Source organism: Lissotriton helveticus, chromosome 2_1 (assembly GCF_964261635.1).
Source record: "Lissotriton helveticus chromosome 2_1, aLisHel1.1, whole genome shotgun sequence".
Taxonomy (NCBI): domain Eukaryota; kingdom Metazoa; phylum Chordata; class Amphibia; order Caudata; family Salamandridae; genus Lissotriton; species Lissotriton helveticus.
The window spans coordinates 1,022,349,613-1,022,369,245 of NC_136059.1; the positions used below are offsets into that span (position 1 = coordinate 1,022,349,613).

Genomic DNA, 19,633 nt, shown 5'->3' on the forward strand with positions numbered 1-19,633 from the left:
AGTGAGAGAGGGCGATGTGGCCACTGCTCCCACTGGGAATATCCAGAGGCTCCAGACAGGGCTGCCCCCTGTCACCACTGCTGAATACCCTAGTGGTGAGCCACTAGCATGTGCACTGAGAGAGTACCATAGCAAAAGGGGATACGATTTCCGGGCTATAACCTCACCGTGTCTACATACGTAGATGATATTCTCCTACATATCAGGGATCGGGCCAATAATGTGATTCCTGTGTTGCATAAAATAGTACGATTTGACAAGCTATCGGGTCTAAAAATAAATTGGACGAAGTCTGTGATATTCCCCCTCACTCCAGCGACTTCTCCTCAGGAATTAGACTTTCCGTTACAATGGACTACGGACTCGGTACGCTATTTGGGGATCCAAATACACACAGATACAGACCTTGTTTTCCGTGAAAACTATGGTTGCGCTGTTTCTAAATTAGAAGACAACATTGCGCTTTGGACTCGCCCCCCCCCCCCCCCCTCTCCCTATTGGGTAGAATATCATTAATGAAAATGGTTGTCGTACCATGCTTTCTATTCGTTTTTATTAATATACCGAAGGTCCTACCGGCTCAATTCTTCAACCATCTTCGTTCATTTTTAATTAAATTGGCCTGGGCTAACAAGCAGCCCGTGCGAGCTGGAAACTCTTGGTGCTGCCTTATTCGATGGTCAAGTTGGTTGCGCGGGATCTTGATCTTTATTATCGGGCAGCTCAAGCTTCACATACCTTACAAGCTTTACTCCCCACCACATCTACACATAGAACACATCACACATTTGGCAACGTTCTGCACCACCCACGAAGTAGAAATGCTATTATTCTAAATTCGATTAACGCCACTGTACATGCATGGCACAACCTTTTAAATAAGCAAGCAGCAACTATATTATACTCGCCTAATACCCCTATAGCCTGGTGCGAATGGTTGCCGACTCTAACTTCCCCAGAAATGCTAGCGGCATTGCACACCTTAGGACTGGACACGATGGGAGACTTCTTCTGTGAAGGAAGGGGCAAGAAAATGGACCGACCTTCTAGAGAGAGATCTGCAGCCCTCACCTCTGGCTATGTTTCATTATTTTAGAGCCCGAAGTGCGCTGAGACAGATGCTAAGAGACGAAATGTTGGAGCCTCCGGAGGTGCATTCATTCTCTGCGTTGATTCAGGCAGCATCCCCTAAACGCATAGTGGCAAGGCTATACGCCCAGACACAGGAGCTAAATGGGGACCGACACAATAAGGCCAGGCTAGAATGGCAGGCGGACTTGGAATTGGCCATAGATGACAACATGTGTAGGTACTGCTGCAAGGCAACTAAACTTATCTCGCTCAATGGCCGTCATATGGTAATACAGTTTAAATTTTTAAACTGCAGCTACCATATGTCAATACACCTTCACAAATATGGGCTCCAATGTGCACCTAACCATGACTGCTGTAGGGCCCCTAAGGCTGTATTTTTGCACCTAGCATGGCTCTGCCCACCTATAGAAAACTACTGGATACAGATATTTGCAGACCTCCAGATTATAGCACAAAAAGACCTTAGCCCAGACCCTCTACTGGCACTTCTGGGATATAAAAATAATAATACAGAAACCCATTTGGCGCTTGGTAGACATGGCACTATTGGTCGCCAAGCGAGTCTTGTCAATACATTGGTCCAGAGGCCCCCCGCCCCACATTGAAACAATGGTCCAGAGATATGTTGTATTGCAACAAGCAAACAGGAATATACAGTGAGCTCCTCCCCCCTAGAAACTGCCCGAAGAACTTTTGGACCCTGTATGCCACTTACATTGAGACTATAACTTCTGTATAATCAGCAACACCCCCACTGGTGGAGGGGAATCCACTGTCACGATGGACATAAATGCCTCACCTGGTACTTGTATAAATAGGCTACAAAGAGTGATGCATTTGCTAAAACAGCGGTGATCCTGGAAGGATGACCTTGTTGTTCTACGGAAATTACACCTACTGTAAAGTTAAGTATTGTATGATTTGATTGTTTACTCTGAAACGTCGTTTTGGTAGAGTATTATTTGAAGTTAGGTCGGTAGGAATATTTACGATGATTCTTTCTCTTTTTTTATTGCCATTTTATTGAATGGAGATTGATCTTATTTTTTCTATCTTTATAATTTTATGACTTTGTCTGGAATGTATTATTGAAATGGGTAAAATAAATATATATATATTTTTTTAATGTGTGAAAACTAAATGTAGGGTTTTTAATCCCACCAGAACTAAAACTTATAGCTGCACTCTCTGTTGACACAACCACAATAAAGCAGGCATCAATCATTTATTCTTTATGGCTAAGGCTAACACCAAACCAAAATTGGTCCATGCAGGTTCATTAAGTTGATTGTTCATTATTGTATTGGCATAGGATTTGACCCTCACCTGCCTTTGATGCTTATAGAGACACCCTGAAAGATCTATCGGTTCTTCCCGGCATCCAGCAGACACTGTGGCTCTTGCACATTAAATCCTTGTTTTGGAAGTTGGGTCTGGGAAGTTTCTGGGAAGCACCAGAGGCCCTCACTGCTGGCTTAAAAATGTTAATTAAATCCACCTATTTTGGCAGATGGTACATCAAGAGGTCATAGGTAGCAGTAGAGGCACTTACACTCTGGATTTTCTGGAGTTTAAGTTGTCACCTAGTTATGAAGATGAGATCACTCCGAATCTGGCCAGGAATTTTTTATTGCAATTTTGATACCAGTCTATTCCCATTAAGGCTTCTTGTGCTAAGTGGGCACATTCGATCTAGGATGCCCTTGTGTAAGAAGTATGGAGAAGACTATCCCACATTCTATTCTTCTGTCCAGCGTATGATTACCAGAGGAGAAAATGGGTATTACCCTTGTGTAGATCCTTGGGTGTTAGGAGTTACTTGGTTGCCACCAGGCTCCTAAGATCTGGTACCTCTAGGCTGGTGGTGTTTGCGATATACCTCCAAGCAGCCTGGATATGGTGGCCTAAGTGCATTCATGCCACCTGAGAAGCATTACGGGGGCAGTAGGTCTCCAACTGGGTATGGCATGACCTGCCTCAGACCAGGAGATTGAATAACAGATTATCCTGTTCTTTTTTATAAATTGTGTTTTAGGTACTTTTTCATATCCTATTGTTTTTAGCCTTCTTAAACACAACTTTTAGTTTGGTAATTAAATAATGATTTTTTAAATCTCATTTATAAACTGTTGCTTGACAAAGTTGCACTATGCACTTTAATTCTTTAGTGATAATTAATGTTTTTGCGTCCCCTCCTATTGTTTTTTTTTCAGTTAGCTGGATGGCATACGAATCCATCCGGAGCTAGTCAAGGATTTCCTTGAGGTTGTTGATTACGGACACCCTGCTTTATTAAGCAGATATATTATTGGAGGGTACTCTGTTAGAATAATCAACCATTTGTGATGAAGGTTGTAATGTGGTTTGGAACTTATGCCAGTCTACTTAACTGTATTGTAGCAAATTGTGTTTTGTAATTAAATTGTGCGCTTCTGTAATTATTGTATCTGTTCTTATCTGCTTTTATGGTTCTTCAAACCAAAATAACGATGATGATATCTGAACCCTATGATGTGGCATGCAGGACTAGACAGGGGTGTCCAATGTCCCCCTCATTATTTGCTATTGCATTGGAGCCTCTGGCCAGTTGTGCCCCCAACCAGGATTTTTTAATCATAGGTTGGAGGTCTGTGGCCAAACCAATTTTGCAGCATTATGTGCTGATGATATGCTGCTCCTTCACCCTGATGTTGTGGTGGATTTGCCCAGTTCTATAGACGTATTAGATGTTTTTGGTATAGTATCTGGGCTATATTTTAATTGGCAAAATCTCACTTGGGATCTCGCACCGCCCCTGAATTTATATGGAATCAATTGCAGCCCTACCTGCATTACATATTTTGGTGCTAAAATATACCATAACCAGCAAGATTTATTAGTTGGAAATAATAGAGCAGCTGTTAGAGGACTTAGAAATAGTATTCATTTTTGGACGAGCTTATCTTTTGCTGTGACTGAAAGAATAGCAGTACCTAAGATGGTGATGCTACCAAGATTGCTCTATTTCTTTAGCGAGTTGCCGCTGGTGATGCTTCGCCAATTGTTTAGAGAACTGGAATCGCTACTTCTGGAATTGTTTTGGGGGACAAGCAGGCATAGAGTAGCACTAAGAACACTACAACACCCTGTAACAGAGGGAGGGTTGGCTCCTGATCTTGAATTTTATTATCTGGTGGCTTAACTACAATGGTTAAACAAGTGGGTTTGCTATCAAATTAACCCTGAGGAGAGTGTTATTTTCTCACTGCCTGATTTGCAGGACTTATTAAAGTCTTCTTGCTTCCATCTGCAGAGACTGCCTGCGATTTCCCAAGAGCTCCTAGTGATACAGCAGTGCTGGCGACGTTGCCTGCAGCAAACTCAGGCCCAGGTACCCTATTCGCCTGATATGCCATTAAAATAGATGAAAATAGTGACCCAGTTAGGAGCATTAGCAGGGTTTGAAAGGTGGACTACCTTTGGGGATAAGTCTTGGGGATTTATATCTGGAGTGAGCATTGATTAGGTTTGAAGACCAGACTGAAGAATTCGAGATGCCCAATTTTTAGTACACAGGGAATTGTTTGCAACAATAAGGAATTATTGGAGAAATGGAGATGCTGAAATTGCCACACATCAGGTGTGTTAACAGCTCTGTATAACAATACGGTGTGCAAGAGCAGTTGCATATCTATATCATGCAATTCAAGCAAATATTCTTTCTCCTCTTTCTGAGTTGAATATAGAATGGGAGAGAAACTTAGAACTCCAAATTAATGATGTGGACTGTGATAGGATTGTAGCACAAATACTGGCTGTCTCTTGACATGCTAGAATCAAATAATACATGTCTATATCCTGCACATAGCATATCTAACACTTTGCAGGATTAACAGGTTCTTTGTGACTGCTGTTACAAAATGCCCTAGATGTGGGTAATTGGGTCCTGCCCTGCACTAGTGGGGTTCTGGAAGGAAGTAATAGAATATATTAATGGAATAACCTTACGGGATATCCCTTGTACACCCTTGGTCTGCCCCCTAGGGGGATTCCCTTGTCTCCAAAATAACTAAACTACTACTACATTTACTGACTTAGGTTTGATTCTGGCAATTGAGAATTTACTATAAACTGGAAATCGGCGCATTTCCTAATGGTCCTAAATTTACTAGATGGTGTAAGAAAGTGTTTAAATGGGCACGTTTTGAGAGTGCTGTGCTCTTTCATTCGATAAAGAGAGGGTGAGGAAAAATTGAAGGTTAAAGCATGGGAACATCTGGTGGATAGTTTGTTGGCCCCAGAAGCAGATACAGATTTGTCGATTAGCTTCCCAAGTCCTTTTGAGTAAAAGAGAAATCTAGTTTAATTCAGATATACTGGGTGATAATTGTTACTACTGTGATGTACTTGTTCATGGTGAATATTTTGGCACTTTATTTAGAACTCCTTTACTTGATATGGGGTAACTGTGGGTGAGGGGGATTGATGTTCTAGTTTAATTGTAGTAGTTTTAGTGGACCTAAGTTATGTATGAAATTTACAGTAGTTGAAATATGTTTGAATGCTTGTGGATGTATGTCATATGAGATATGTTATCACTTTTAATCTATTAATTATAGTTATCAAAGTATTTCTCCTTTTCAATCTTTGAATCTATTTATTATAACTATCTGTGCGCATATCCTTTTTTAAAGCAAACTATTGTATATTTAGTACACATAATTTACATAATTTATGGTCTGTATTATATTCCTGTAATTATTACACTATATTTTTTAATGAAACTGAAAAAAAATCTTTTAAAACTAGAGCAGAAATGTCTTGTATTCAAGACAGAAGTGAGGCACTCCTGAATGCCATTTTGTTGGCACAGAGGCTGCTGAGTTTAAAACCGTTACTGAAAAGCATGCTCATATAAATTGACATTGAGGTGATAATGCAGGCATTAAATTGCAAAGTTCTAAGGAACAATTAGGGTGTTAACATTTTGAATTTGATAAACGTGCTGCACATCTGACCGCCATCCGGAAAATTTCAAAGCTGTGAAACTAAAAGCAATTCTAACAGAAGGTACTGCAGTAAATTCAAACATAAGGGGTTTTGTTATTTGTTATGGGCTTTCTAGTTAGTGCTCTAGAAAGCTAAAACGAGGTCATATTTTCTAGTTCTCAAATATCGTCCTCGTCCATTTCAGTAAAACATCCTGACATGACGAGTCAAGTGTATACTGAACACCAGCAGCAGTCTGTTATTTACCTCCGTTGTAATCAACTGCAGCATCTTATAATGAACAACATTTTGTATTCAAGACTGTTGAATGTCATGTTGTTGGAAAACGAGCTGTTGAATTTAAAGCCTAGGCTGAAGTAAGCTAGAAGTGAGATGTTAATGCAGGTATGAGTCCAGAAGGTTAAAAATGTGAAGAAAGGTGTGGGTTTTTAGTAGTTCGGGCATAATGTATTTTTAGAAGAGTTAAAAATAGTTAGTGATGTCGGAATAAGTATGGCATCCCCTTTCCACATCTGTTAACTCAGCATACCTATTTTCTCAGTCACTACCTTATTTTAAAATATTAATATTTTGGAAAAAAAATATATATACATTTTTTCCACTGAAAATACTAAAGGTTTCAAGTGACATTACAGTTGGGTATTACAAAAACACCTAACCTACAACGAGGAAATCTCCGAAACTTGCTGTAAAAACCAAAGCTTAAAGTGACCTTATTGATAGATGCCAATGTCACGCACAGTGTAACCTAAACCAAAACAAAAAACAGAAGTGCACCTGTTAAAATTCAGTGAGTTAACTATACCTTATGCCTCTCGACGTGCACTGGTTTTGACCACACATACTACATCTCTCATGACATATCAAATGACATCATTGATGACACACTGTTATAGTTTGGTTTAGAAAAAACATCTTAACCTACATAAAAAAAACTAAAAGTTTTTCACACACATGCACCCACTACACATTTGGTGCAGCATATTATAAGAAGCCTGTGCCATATAAGCACTACGCATAAACCCTTCCCACTTAGAACACACCGCAGTCAACCCTCTCCATGAATACAGTAGTGCCTTCTAAACTTAAGCAGCCTATCTTTCTCCCCACTCTTCTTGTGTCTGTGTACAGCTTGTATGAGAACAGCCCTGGTCATGTGCGTAGTGAAACCCTTCCTACACAGGCCATTGTCAAGAAGATTAGGCACTGTATAAATGTAATACAATGCTAACTTCCACTACAGATATCATCAAATACTTTATTTTACTCACACAGATCAAAGCACAGAAAGTATAAACATGATGCGGAATACATAAAAACAGACCAGCTGTTACTAAAAGGGAAGATACTAATATTGAAACAGACCAATATATATATATAAAAGACACATTTTGCTGGCTAAAAACAATGATATAAAAATTGCAGTCTTACAGATGCAGACTCACATTACAAATAAAATGAAGGAAAGTCCAATTTATGGTCAGAATTGCAAATACAGAACCACTATCCGCTATTACACATTACTTGCTAGGAAGAGTCACATCGAATCCGCATCATTTGTTGGTACCTTAGTATGTCTTATCCATAAAGCCATAAGACATTTTGCCACGCTACATACATGCAGCCTGTTTGTACTGGTTCTCAAAATTCTAAAGACAATCTGATGGCTCCTGGTACCTAAATGCTTACAGAGGGAAACAATTCACTTAGCCTGGATCCTACTGTGCTGGGGGCGGAAAAACAATATATTTTCAGGTATTTCTTTACTCATCCATATGCCGGGCACTGGTTGCCCCCTCCCTCTCAACAAGCCATTTAGTAAAGGTTTTAACCGGTAGGATGCCATATCTGAACTGCGGATATAGTTTGCACGCCAGAGAAGGTACACTTTCATCAATAGTTGCCTTGTAATGCATGCATGGTATAAAATCAATAAAGGACATTGTGAAGATCTCTTTACTCTTGGTGACTGTGCCCACAGCTCAGCCTCCCAGTACATGTTTTTAATATTGTCTCGAGACAGCGTACACAATAGCTCAGGAGAGGACCAGTAGGTGTCAAGGCTCAGTAGTAAATTAATGGTGCTTGTACCTTCCCAATAAGATTCAAGTTCAGCAGTGGTCCACAACTGGAAGTCAAAAGCAGACACCCGATCTATACATGTATTGCCCACCAGTATCTGCCTTTTACAGCAAAACAACCTGTTTTTAGAAAAACCATTAAGCTCTAGGCCCTGCTCAGCGCAAAAAGAAAAGAGATCTAAGAAGGAATGCAGCCCCTGAGGCCGGGACCCTCCTCCCACTTGGGTTTTGATGCATCACAACCTTCATTACTAAGGTACTCGATCACCCCATAGATATACAAGGAGAACAGGTGGGGGCTGTAACGCAACCCTGTCTAACTCCTTGGACCACCCTAAATGGATAAGTTGGCTGCCTATTCACTCCCCATCTGACCTCTGCCTGGTTTCCCACATGAAAACTCACCAAGATGCTCAAAAGAGACAAGGGGATGTCTCTATTTACCAAAACTTTCCACAATTTCTCTTGTGCGACAAGATCAAATTCTGTACGCAAGTCAAAGAAAGAAGCATACAACTTCCTCCCCATTGAATAGCACCTCGAGCCAGTATATACAAGAAAACGGAAAGACCTGATCTAATGTTCTGACATTTGTTCTAAACCCCCCCCGCTGCGCCTGCTGGTCTGATAAAATACCCTCCTCTATAATCCCATTCTGCAGGAGAGGTAGCACTTGTTTAGAAAAATGTTTTTGTATAGAGTCAGTTAGACTAATGGGGTGATAGTTTCCCAGATTTGCCCGGTCTGCCATCTTGTATATTGGCAGGATCTCAGCTAAATTCCACGAGGATGGGATCTCAAGACCCAGCAAGATGGCATTCGATAGGATGTTTATATATGGTCTCCACACCTCCGTGCTTGCTTTATACAGGTCATTTGGGATCCTGTCCGGTCCCGGGGTGCAAGCTCGAATACAAGAATTTATGGTAGTCATGGTCTCAATAAGGATAAAGGCAAGAGTATTTCCGTTCCCTTGGGAAGCAGCACATTGAATCATTTTATCATCCTCCTCTAAAGCACGCAAATTTGTGTATAACTTGCTGAAGTGGATTACCCAGTCGTCAGGTTGTATGCAAAAGTCCCTCACTGCTTGGGGACCGTTTATACATGTTGATGCCATACACAAAAAAGTATGGCTGTCTTTAGAGAGAAAGGCTTCATGAACAGTCGACCACAATGTATCTTCCCACTCCAGCTTGGCCCTGGACATAGCCGGTCTATACCTAGCCCTACAGTTAATAATATTGGGGCATTTGTTGGATTTGACTGCCAATAGGTACTCTTTGCTGACCTACAATTGCTATTAAACCAAGGATTTGTCTTCAGCCTCCTCTACCCCCCCTGTTGATTTTTTACGTAACCAATCCCTAACCTGTGCAAAGAGTTGGGTTTGGCTCACCCTCAATACCTTTCTCCTAGAATGCTCAGGACGGAAGATAGATCTGATACTTTATCACAATGCTGGTGTTGGTCTGGGAGATGGTTTCTAGCATTCACTGTCATCAAGCCATTAACTATATAGCTATGAGAAAAGTGGACCTTCACTTTATCAAGATCTTCCTCAGAGCTGGACAGTCTTTCGGCGCCCACTATGTCACTTCTTATAATGGAATGGCGATAGCGAACTTCCCGAAACCAATGCGCAACCTTGTTAATGAGTGAATCTTGGTCTTTTCTGCCACCATCAAGCAGCCTAGGGACTGATGTAAGGTAATTTTGTGCCGGCAGATTCCCCAACTGCCTCGGTATATAGCGTCCATTTTTCACCTCCCCCGGAACAGAACATTTTGGGTTATGTAAAAGCAGGCCTCATGGCCCTTTCTCCCCACCAACGGATGGCTCCCAGCTCCCTCCATGGGATTCCAACCTTGTACTACCTTGCTGAAGAACCCCACAACAATGACTAGTGCCAGGGATTGGGGAGGGGGGGTATGGAACAATATGGGTGAAGTGAGGCGGTGATTTCCACGGGCAACTGCTTGGTGTATAAACTATAGTGACATCCCCTCAGCTGATAGTCACATTTGTATCCAACCTTTCAGTAGCCCTCTCACCAACGGCATGGAGGCTATACTTCCTTTTTTCCTTTCCTTTAAAACTCTCTACCACTCTCGTCAGGGTCACTATCTGGTCTCTTAGCTCCCCTATAACTCCCATCAGGCATCAAAGCATTGAGTACTATACCTGGGTGTGGGCTCTGGGGGCATCGGTACAGGACCCTTCGTTTACATCCGCATCAGGACAAAGAATCGAGAACCGATTCTGGCACTCAATTTGAACTTCATTATGAAATGCCAATAGGTTTTCAGGCTCACACATCACAGAATAGTTTCCCTCGGCCAGCACCCCTTTACCCCTCTTAGCTTTTTGGAACATATGTGGTATAAGCTTAGTAGCCACAACTGGGGTAGATTCAATGTCATGGCTGCTTTGTGGGGAGGTTGGATTTGCAATGGCCACACATTCAGTAATTCGATTGTCAATTTCGTCCAATACACAATTCCAAGTGTCCGATGATGGTGCTTCTTTTTTGCTTTTGAGGGTAAGGAGGTCCCCCCGCTTTCCTTTTAACCATTTTAGTATCGCAATGGAAAATGAATTTCAGATGTTTCACTGTAGCACTACAGGTTTGGGCTCCAGCTTCATACAATTTTGACCCTGATTTACTTATACCATTTGATTGAACCCCGATGTATGGCACCCAGGCGTTTGTGGGAGTCGCAGTCTCCAGCGACAGTGGCGAACCTGCAGAGGCGCTCCCCAGGCAGTGATGGAATTAGTCTGCTTGTGGTGAGCAGCATGGCACCTGGTCTATCGATGGTCCTCATGCTGGGCCAGACGAAAGAGTGGTGGCCCAGCCTTGTCTGGTTGTGGACTGGCGCAGGTTTGCCCGGCCTGGGCTTTGCCCGGATGCAGCCCACTCACATCTCATGCTGCAGGATGAATGAAAGCGCTTTAGAGTACTGGAGGCGGCAAGGTGAGGAAAGATGGTGGCCTAGCCCCTCCTTGGGGCAAGGTAGGCTGGTAAGTGGAGTCCTTTGCGCTGTGACTCCCTCGGTCCAAACTGCGGCTGCAATCTCATCCCACCACAGATGTATTAATCGTGAAACTAATAAGACTTCAAATGTGTTGAGGGAAAAAGGTATTTTAAAGTAAGGCATTCATCATAAATGCGTATTCGGCAGCACTCCTTATTGAGGTGGTAGGCCCCTTATTTTCTAAAGCCAACAACAGCTTTATTTTAGCTTTCTGTCCCTTGAAACATTCTCCACGATTTCCTATAGTTTTAGATCTCCGTTCCCAAATGTTAGATTCTGTGCGTTTAAAGAATATAGCCAGGGTAAAAGGAGTAGCGGGGCCAAGGTAGCTGATAAGCATACCAGTCCAGCTTTGAAAATGACAGGGAAAGCAGTGCATGAGGGAATAACGAGAAACTAGAAGGGCGCTTCTAGGCTTGCCCAGTACCTAAATCGACCCTTCCTTTCTTACCCCCCTTCAGCCAGAGGCTGTTTTCTAGCACGTGTCTGGTGGGTTGATGGATGTTCAGGTGGTGGATGATATATGCTGATCCTTGGTCATTATGGGCCTAGTAGGCATGTGTCACCAAAGGGGATGATGGACGGAGTGTTGAGCATTGCAAGCACTCTCCCCCAGTCAACTGATCTGGGTTTAATCCGTCATCATTCTTTAGCTCACTCCGCCACCCCAGTTTAGACATGGCCATATGCAAATCAGTCTGACCCTGTGCCTCATGGGAAGAGTTTAGCCCAAACTGCCAAGCCATGTCTTGCCTGGACCGGAAACAAGCATCCTAGGACCGGTTTCGGGTTCATAACCCTCATCAGCCAGGCTATCTTGAATCCAGTGGCAAAGGGAGCCAGGGACCCTAGTCTGGGCATACCCTGGCAACTTGGGGCGAACAAAGCAAAACCAAAGGGGATGATGGCCGGAGTGTTAAACATTGCAAGCACTCACCCCCTGTCAACTGATCTGGGTTTTATCCATCATCATTCTTTAGCTCACTCCGCCACCCCAGTTCAGACATGGCCATATGCAAATCAGTCTGACCCTGTGCCTCATGGGAAAACAACAGTTGATGGACAGAATGTAGAACAATGTCATACATTCACCCCAGTACAGCAAGGCGGGGCTCACTAAGCCACTGGAGTCAAGCTATCCTGGCTGAAGACGGCTGATAGCCAGAAACCGGTCCTAGGATGCTTGATTCCGGTCCAGGAAAGACATGGCTTGGCAGTTCGGGCTGGACTGTTCCCATGAGACACAGGGTCAAGACTTATTTGCATATGGCATGTCTGAACGGGATGGCTTGGTGAGCAAAATAACGATGGATTAAACCCAGATCTGTGACTGGGGGTGAATGTTTTGCCATTGTGCAACATTCTGTCCATCATCTTGTGTGTTTTCCTGTGCCTCATGGGAACAGTCCAGCCCTAACTGCCAAGCTATGTCTTCCCTGGACCTGAAACAAGCATCCTGGGACCTGTTTGCTTTGATGGATTTAGGCCCAGATCTCTGTATTGGGGTGAATGCATGACCTTGTACTGCATTCTGTCCATCAATTGTTCTTTTTGCATTTGTCACCCTCAGTGGGATGGGTATGCCCAGATGTGGGCCCCATGCTCTCCATGCCACTGGAGTCAAGCTATCCTGGCTGAAGAGGGGTGAAACCCCGAAACCGGTCCTAAGATGCTTGTTTCCAGTCTAGGGAGGACCTGTCCTGGCAGTTCGGGCAGGACTGTTCCCATTGGGTGAAGGATCAAGATTGATTTTCATATGGCTGGTTCCAAACTGGAATGGCATGGTGAGCACAAAAATGATGGATTTAGGCCCAGATCTCTGTACTGGGGTGAATGTATGCCATTGTTCTGCATTCTGTCCATCAATTGTTATTTTTGTGTAGTAAGCATGTGCCAGCATCCTGAACTGGCATCTCTTCTGGACGGTGGAGGTTCTTAAGGCGGGGATGATATGGGTACGTTTGAGAAGATTGAGGATGAGTCTGGCAGCGGAGTTCTGTATAGTTCTGTATAGTTTGGGGTCTCTTGAGGTGTTTGGTGGTGATTCCGGCATAGAGTGCATTTCTGTAGTTCTGTAATTAGAATCAAATTTTCCTTTTAATTAAATAGACACGTGATTCTTTATATACCAGAAAGCTTCAAAATGTTACATGGAATCATTGCTGAACTGTTTGCAGATTACTTCATAAAACTCTATACTGTACTGCGCCTTCATAGAATAAGAATAAATCAACAAAGTAATCCCTCTAACTGAAGAAACGTATCCTTAAACCTCAAAACAAAACTTTAATATATTTACCAAACTCTCCATGTGGTACCCAATACCATTTATGGGGTAAGCTGCATACAATTATGCAAATGTACTTCATTAAAATGAATATGGATTCTTATTAATAAGTGTATAACTTATCTGAACTATTAGCTTACAGGGATCTTGCTATATATGGATCAAATTGCCATTGTTTTTTGGGCTGAAAAAATATCTTCGAAATTCTTCTGAAACTCTGCGAAGGTAGTAGATTACCTCAGCTCTTCATTGTGTACTATCTACTTTCAGATTTTAAACCAGATAAAAATGTATAAGGAAATAAGAAAGCTCTATCCCTGAAACAGGATGCGGGAGAAATGCCGCAACAACCGTGATAAGGTTGTACTTTCAAAATGGGCAGTTTTGAAAAACAAAATGCACCCATGCATGTAACGGGAAGAATAGAGCGAGTAGCCAAAGAAGTCTTTGAATGCAACACTTGCGAGTGATCCTTGTCTGAGGTCCCTGGGTCTGCTACTCCATCTTGATAATCTCTGACCCCTGACCTTTACACTCACACTGCATTGCATCCATATTACACTAAGGAAGTTGTGATGCTCCTTCACGTACTACTGCGCAGTGTTGTACCAGTCCATGTCTTGTGACACACTTCATCAGTATGGAACTCCTGAAACACTTTTTGTGCATTTTGTGATCCCAGGAACTTTATCTCTGGCACAATATATGATAGAGTCCTGATGAGGAGCCTACATTCTCCAAAGGAAGGAAACGTCGTCAACTTGCACACAGATCCATTGAATATTATATTTATCAAGATTTGTTATAATTTGTCGCTTGATACACACTATGGTCAGTTTTATCACACATGTTTATAACACTTTAAAGAGCACCAAGCAGGTTTGTTACTGGCACCCTCTTCATGGTTTATGGCTTTCTGGTATTCCTTTTGTACATTAAATTGCCATGTGGCTAAATAATGGTTTGCTTGGATAATTTTCTTAGGGACCACTGCTCTTTAAATATACCCAGGTCCCTAGTAATTCTTGGGGTCTTCTTGTATGTTTATAACTACCCAAGTGTAAAGGTGACACACGTAAAGTAATTTTTTCTTCTCCAGACTGAATGCTTTTTCCTGATAAAGTAAACCCTTTAAAGACATCTACATTATACGTAGGTGTTTTGGTCCCCATTCCCACATTGCATTGACGCCTACTAAGCCTTTGATCAAAGCAGTTTGAGCATATTTTTAGAATCATAAACTACAAATGTATGGTACACTTTACCCGCCTGTCCTACATGCATCCTGTTCTACTGTAAAATGCATCCTTTCAGTTTTTCTTTTGTCATAAAAACCAATAAAGTTCAGGAAATAAAAAAAAAAGTTCAGGTGAAACTCGTAAAAATGTAGGTGCTAGTAGGGCTGACCACCCAGATTTGCCCACAATATCGATCTTAAACTTAGGAATCTTGTCATTCCACAATTGTGATAGATTGTCAGTATTTGTAACATTTTTTTGTACACAGAATTTCACCAATTCCGATTTGGAAATAAAGAATTTCAATTTTACATTTCCAACGTTGTTTTTTTGCACACCTATGTTCAATTTGGGAATCCAAAAAGCTGTATGAATTAGTTTATAGTTGCCTGAAGCCTGGCGACAAGGACAGCAATCCCAAGAAATTTGCCAGCCCGGTTTTCTTCACTGATCTCTTTAGTTTGTGAGTCATCATAGGTTTCTGAATAAATATTAAATTTTTCTGTTTTGTTTCTCAATAGCCTGTTATTACCCAGGGTTATTCTCTGTTCTGATATTTCTTTAATATATTTTATGTCCCTTGCGCTAACTGTACCACATAGTAGGACAAGGATTAGCGAAATTGTAAACTTTTGTCAGAAATGGAATTAACAAAGTAAGGAGCAAATTCTCATTTACTTATCCTTCTATGGTTAACGTTGTCATTTTGTCTACAGGATGCACAGGCCAGCATTGATGTCAATGGAAATGACTTTGACCCCATGCCTCGATATGATGCCAGCAACGAAAACAAGTAAGGATTTGCAACAAGTCGAACACGATTCATTTATCAGATGCTTCTCACTGTACCAACCTTTCCCCACAATATATTCAACATGCTGGTGCAGTATTGTCTCCGTGGTGTACTCATGTAAATGTGTGTATAGCTGCACCATTGTCCGCCATGCCTGCCATTTTAGCTACAAATGAAATATTGTGCTGTTTCCGCAAATCACACGGATACTTGGTACTGTGTTGAGTAGTGAAGAAATAATGTCTTTTGCTATTCATATGATGCCTTTGCCGTTTTGCGAGTTTTGAGCTCATATTTCAACCTGATGTTCAGCACAAAGGAAACAAGTATTTCCATTTAATATCATTCACAAATATGGGAGGTTATATTCCATAACCTGTGTTTGCTATGATTTATCTGCGAGATCTAAACTCATATATATATATACTAATGTTCACACCTTCAGCAGGGGCAGGACTTACAGTAGGGGAGATACATCAGTAGAATAAACGTGAGTCATTTTTTCAGGGGTGGGGCTGCCTGGGTCATTTATCGACTCTGATCAATTAAATTCTTTAATGCCTACAGTTGGTCAAAGCTAAATTGTTGAAGTAGACGCTCAAACTAGGATTCGCTGGTCCTGACCAAACAGAAGTGGCGGAGCTGTGATTTTGCAAGAGTCCCCTACACCCAGATAAAAAGTATGAACCTAAATTAATTTGCAATTTAATGTCTCCTGTAATTGTTAAATTACTTGAGTTCATTAACAAGATCTGTAATGTTTGATGGTGCTGTTTTTTCTACGTCCGTTTGGCAAAATTAGTAGTCGTATCACCCTATCCATGCTACGCACAAAACACAACCTGCTCTGCTTCTTTCAACTGTCCTTCTTATAGGCGTTTTCAGAGTGCCTTAGGCGTGCCAGCGGCGTTCCAGCTGCTCACGGGTGCCATTAAATAGGGGAGGGGAGGCAAGCGGAGCCGGGAGTGGGAACAACAGGGGGGAGGAGCTGAGTGGGCAGCAGCAGCAGTAAAAGAGAGGTGAAAACAGGCACGGAGGAGCAGAACGAAGGGCACAGGCTCAAAAACAAAAGGAACCATATATGTCACAAATAATAGACAATCACAGAAAATAATACCAATACCAGGCTCGAACCCCTACCAGCGTGGAGTTAGGCCGAAACAGCACGACAGTGGAGCAGCAGGGGCAGAGAGCAGGGACTCTGGCCTTGAGTCAGAGGTCCTGCTCAGGCACTCCTGCACAGACTTACGCTTCACAGACTTGCGCATCAGAGCTAACCTGCGGCCACCACACACCCTTCTTATTGGCCTCTTTATAAACTATGTCAATATTGCCATTCTGTGAGGCCAATATCTTCATCATGACCGTGTACCTTGCCTTAGCAGGCGCCACATGTTTGGCCTCTCAGTCATTGGAGCTACCACCCTTCATACCTTACAATGAGCCGCAACACTCATTGTCATACTCATGTAGCAAATTTCACTTTACTTTTTGCTACATCGACAATATCTGTATGCTCCACCATTTAGCAGAGTTGATTTGCCATCTACTTTGCACCTAGCATCCTTCCCATAGCACGAGCACCTCAAATAGCGCCATCCCTATATGGCCGATTTAATCACATCGTGCGAAGGACACATCCGCTCACGCGCGCCCGATGACCGAGCATCAACATAATGGAAACATCCGCGCATGTGCGTTATGACCTAGCATTCCACAATAATGCAGATGCACTGATCCCTGCCCTTCAACGTCCATACCCGCACGTAATCTCTCAATCTCACCGATACTTAAACCGAGTGTCCTCCAGGCCCATTACCAGCCGGGACAACGGGAGACCGCATCAGGTTTGAAGGCGGGTTACGCTCTGAGATCAAGTAAGGTTGCGCTGCTGATACCACTTGGAGAGACACGCGAGCATTTACGATCCCCCTGCTCACATGCCCCTCACTCCGATATTTCTTTCTCCAGAGTCTGACATAGGAGCAAACTCCTCCCGAGCCCCGATAGGCTGACTAAACTCGACCATAGTGTAATTATAACTCTAACAGCGTTGCCAATGGAAACGATTGCCGCTTCCTTTTTAATAGCGCTCATTATTTAACTTGCAAACTCCGCATGATCTAGTGCCAGTTTTTTCACGTGTGCGTTCACTGTCTTAACGCCCACTCATGGCACAGTCACCACTGTGGACATCCTCCACATTAGCGCGCTCCAGCACTGTACATCACGGTGGCAACAGCCAATATTGTGACAACCGAAGGTTGCCAATCACCTAGTCTCCTCACCACGAGAAGCCTCACAGCTTCATAGCAATGCTAAGACTGGGTGTAATAATACTACTTGTTGTACACTTCCGCATGCAGCATGCCCACCTTGTAAGATTCAGTGTACAAATCACCAGGTTGGTCAGTTTGCACGACCAAAGCACTTAAGATTGCATTTTATGTTGCTTAATAACACAGTAAATATGCTGCTAATTTGCTATGTGTATATAAATATATATATGCTCTGTGCTGTTTCCTTTCCCACAGGTCCTTTTAAAGTGTCCGTAAGTACGTTGACACTCAATCCACACACCTTAGCGCGTGTGTAGGTACTTTATTTCACTTTCCACGTAGCAGTACACACTTTGCCACTTTCACTGTCCTGAAGAAAGCCCCTTTAACTTTTTCCTGCGGGCTGAAACTTGTAGACCTATCACATAGACCACTAATAGATAATAAATAATTTTTTAGTTGCACCACACATAATTTTTAACCATATCCTGAGCCGCCGCTAATAAAAGTTCATAGGCAAGGATTCTTAGTGGTATTTTTAATTCATATCACATCAAACACCTTCACCACACCAGCTACGCTGTAATCGGGCTTCGTAGCACAACCGGGGGGCATTCCGCCAACCGGTTGGGACCCCAATGATGAAGCATGACACCAACTAGGTGTATCCAAAACACTGCCCACATTGTGATTGTACCATACACATAATTGGTTCGTCCATCGTTGTTTAACATATGTTACATTGGGGATACGGACGCACCCTCTGCTTTCCCTTTCTCTCGCATTGTGACTCCTGCAGCGGCCGCCATTAATAAGGGGGGCGGGGACGGGAAGTAGAGCTGGGAGGCAGGAGCGAAACGGAGTGAGGGGCTGTTGTGGCAGCAGCAGTGGGAAAAGGGCGGTGGTTTGAATAAACATTTCCGTTTAAATAAATAACTCAAGCTCACTACCCAAAAATAACATAAAAAAACATTGCTGTAAAGTATGGTCCTTAGTTGCTTTATTGGGGTTCTGGCGACATTTACAAGCTATGGTGCCTTCTGCCTTGTGTCTTATGATGTCAGCTGAACCAGTTTGACAGAATTCAACAATATTACACAGTCACACATTATATTTTAAAAAGATTTCATATGATAATATATATTTCTTATTTCATTATATAAAATGCAGTGTTACAAAAAGCCATATTGCACATCCTGTGAAATATTTCCTTAATTTCTCTGAATCTTTATCATAATGGCAGGCTCTGCACAGCTTCTGTATTGCCTATTGTTTAATTAGTAATCACTTTATGCAAACTAAAGCAAAACTAGTTCATACTGGGCCTGATTCACAAAGGTAACTTATGCTTTTGAGTAGTTTACTCTTCTGAGTAGGTTTACTACTTTTTGGCTATTCACAATGTCAGAGTGTAATTTTACTCCTAAAGTGTAATTTAATCCAAAAGTGTAATTTACACTCTGATTATGTGAATAGCCAAAAAGTAGTACATGTACTCAAAAGTGTAGATTCCTCAACAGTGTATAGCCCTCAAGCCCTCCAATTTAGTGGAGATTTGCAAGTTACACTTTTGGAGTAAATTTACACTCTAATTTTGCCAGTTTATTTGTACACACATTGAAATCATTTGCTGTACTAAATAGTATGTAGTGGTGTTAGTCAACATTTTAACCAATTTGTTAATTTTTTTTAAACACTTGAATAATATATAGAAGTTGTTGCCTAGCTAGTTCTCATAGGCTATTGTCACAGTCATTTTTAGGTTAAACTTTTGTCTATCAGTGTCTTTTGGAGAAATATGTCGGTTAGCATCTAGTGGTCACCTTGTTAACC

At 42.2% G+C, this 19,633-nt stretch overlaps 1 protein-coding gene across 4 annotated transcripts in view; it reads left to right on the plus strand.

Annotated features, from left to right (window-relative positions):
* The window catches only part of PCSK5 (proprotein convertase subtilisin/kexin type 5), a 1,700,773-nt gene that overhangs the window by 515,588 nt on the left and 1,165,552 nt on the right, over positions 1 to 19,633 (plus strand). For all 4 annotated transcript variants that reach the window (XR_013607101.1, XM_078675787.1, XM_078675788.1 and 1 more), the window contains exon 5: positions 15,445 to 15,521. Coding sequence is in view for 3 of the 4 variants with exons in the window: in XM_078675787.1 (XP_078531913.1) it covers positions 15,445 to 15,521 (77 nt within the window). In the remaining variant the exon portion in view is untranslated. The remainder of the gene's footprint in view (positions 1 to 15,444; positions 15,522 to 19,633) is intronic.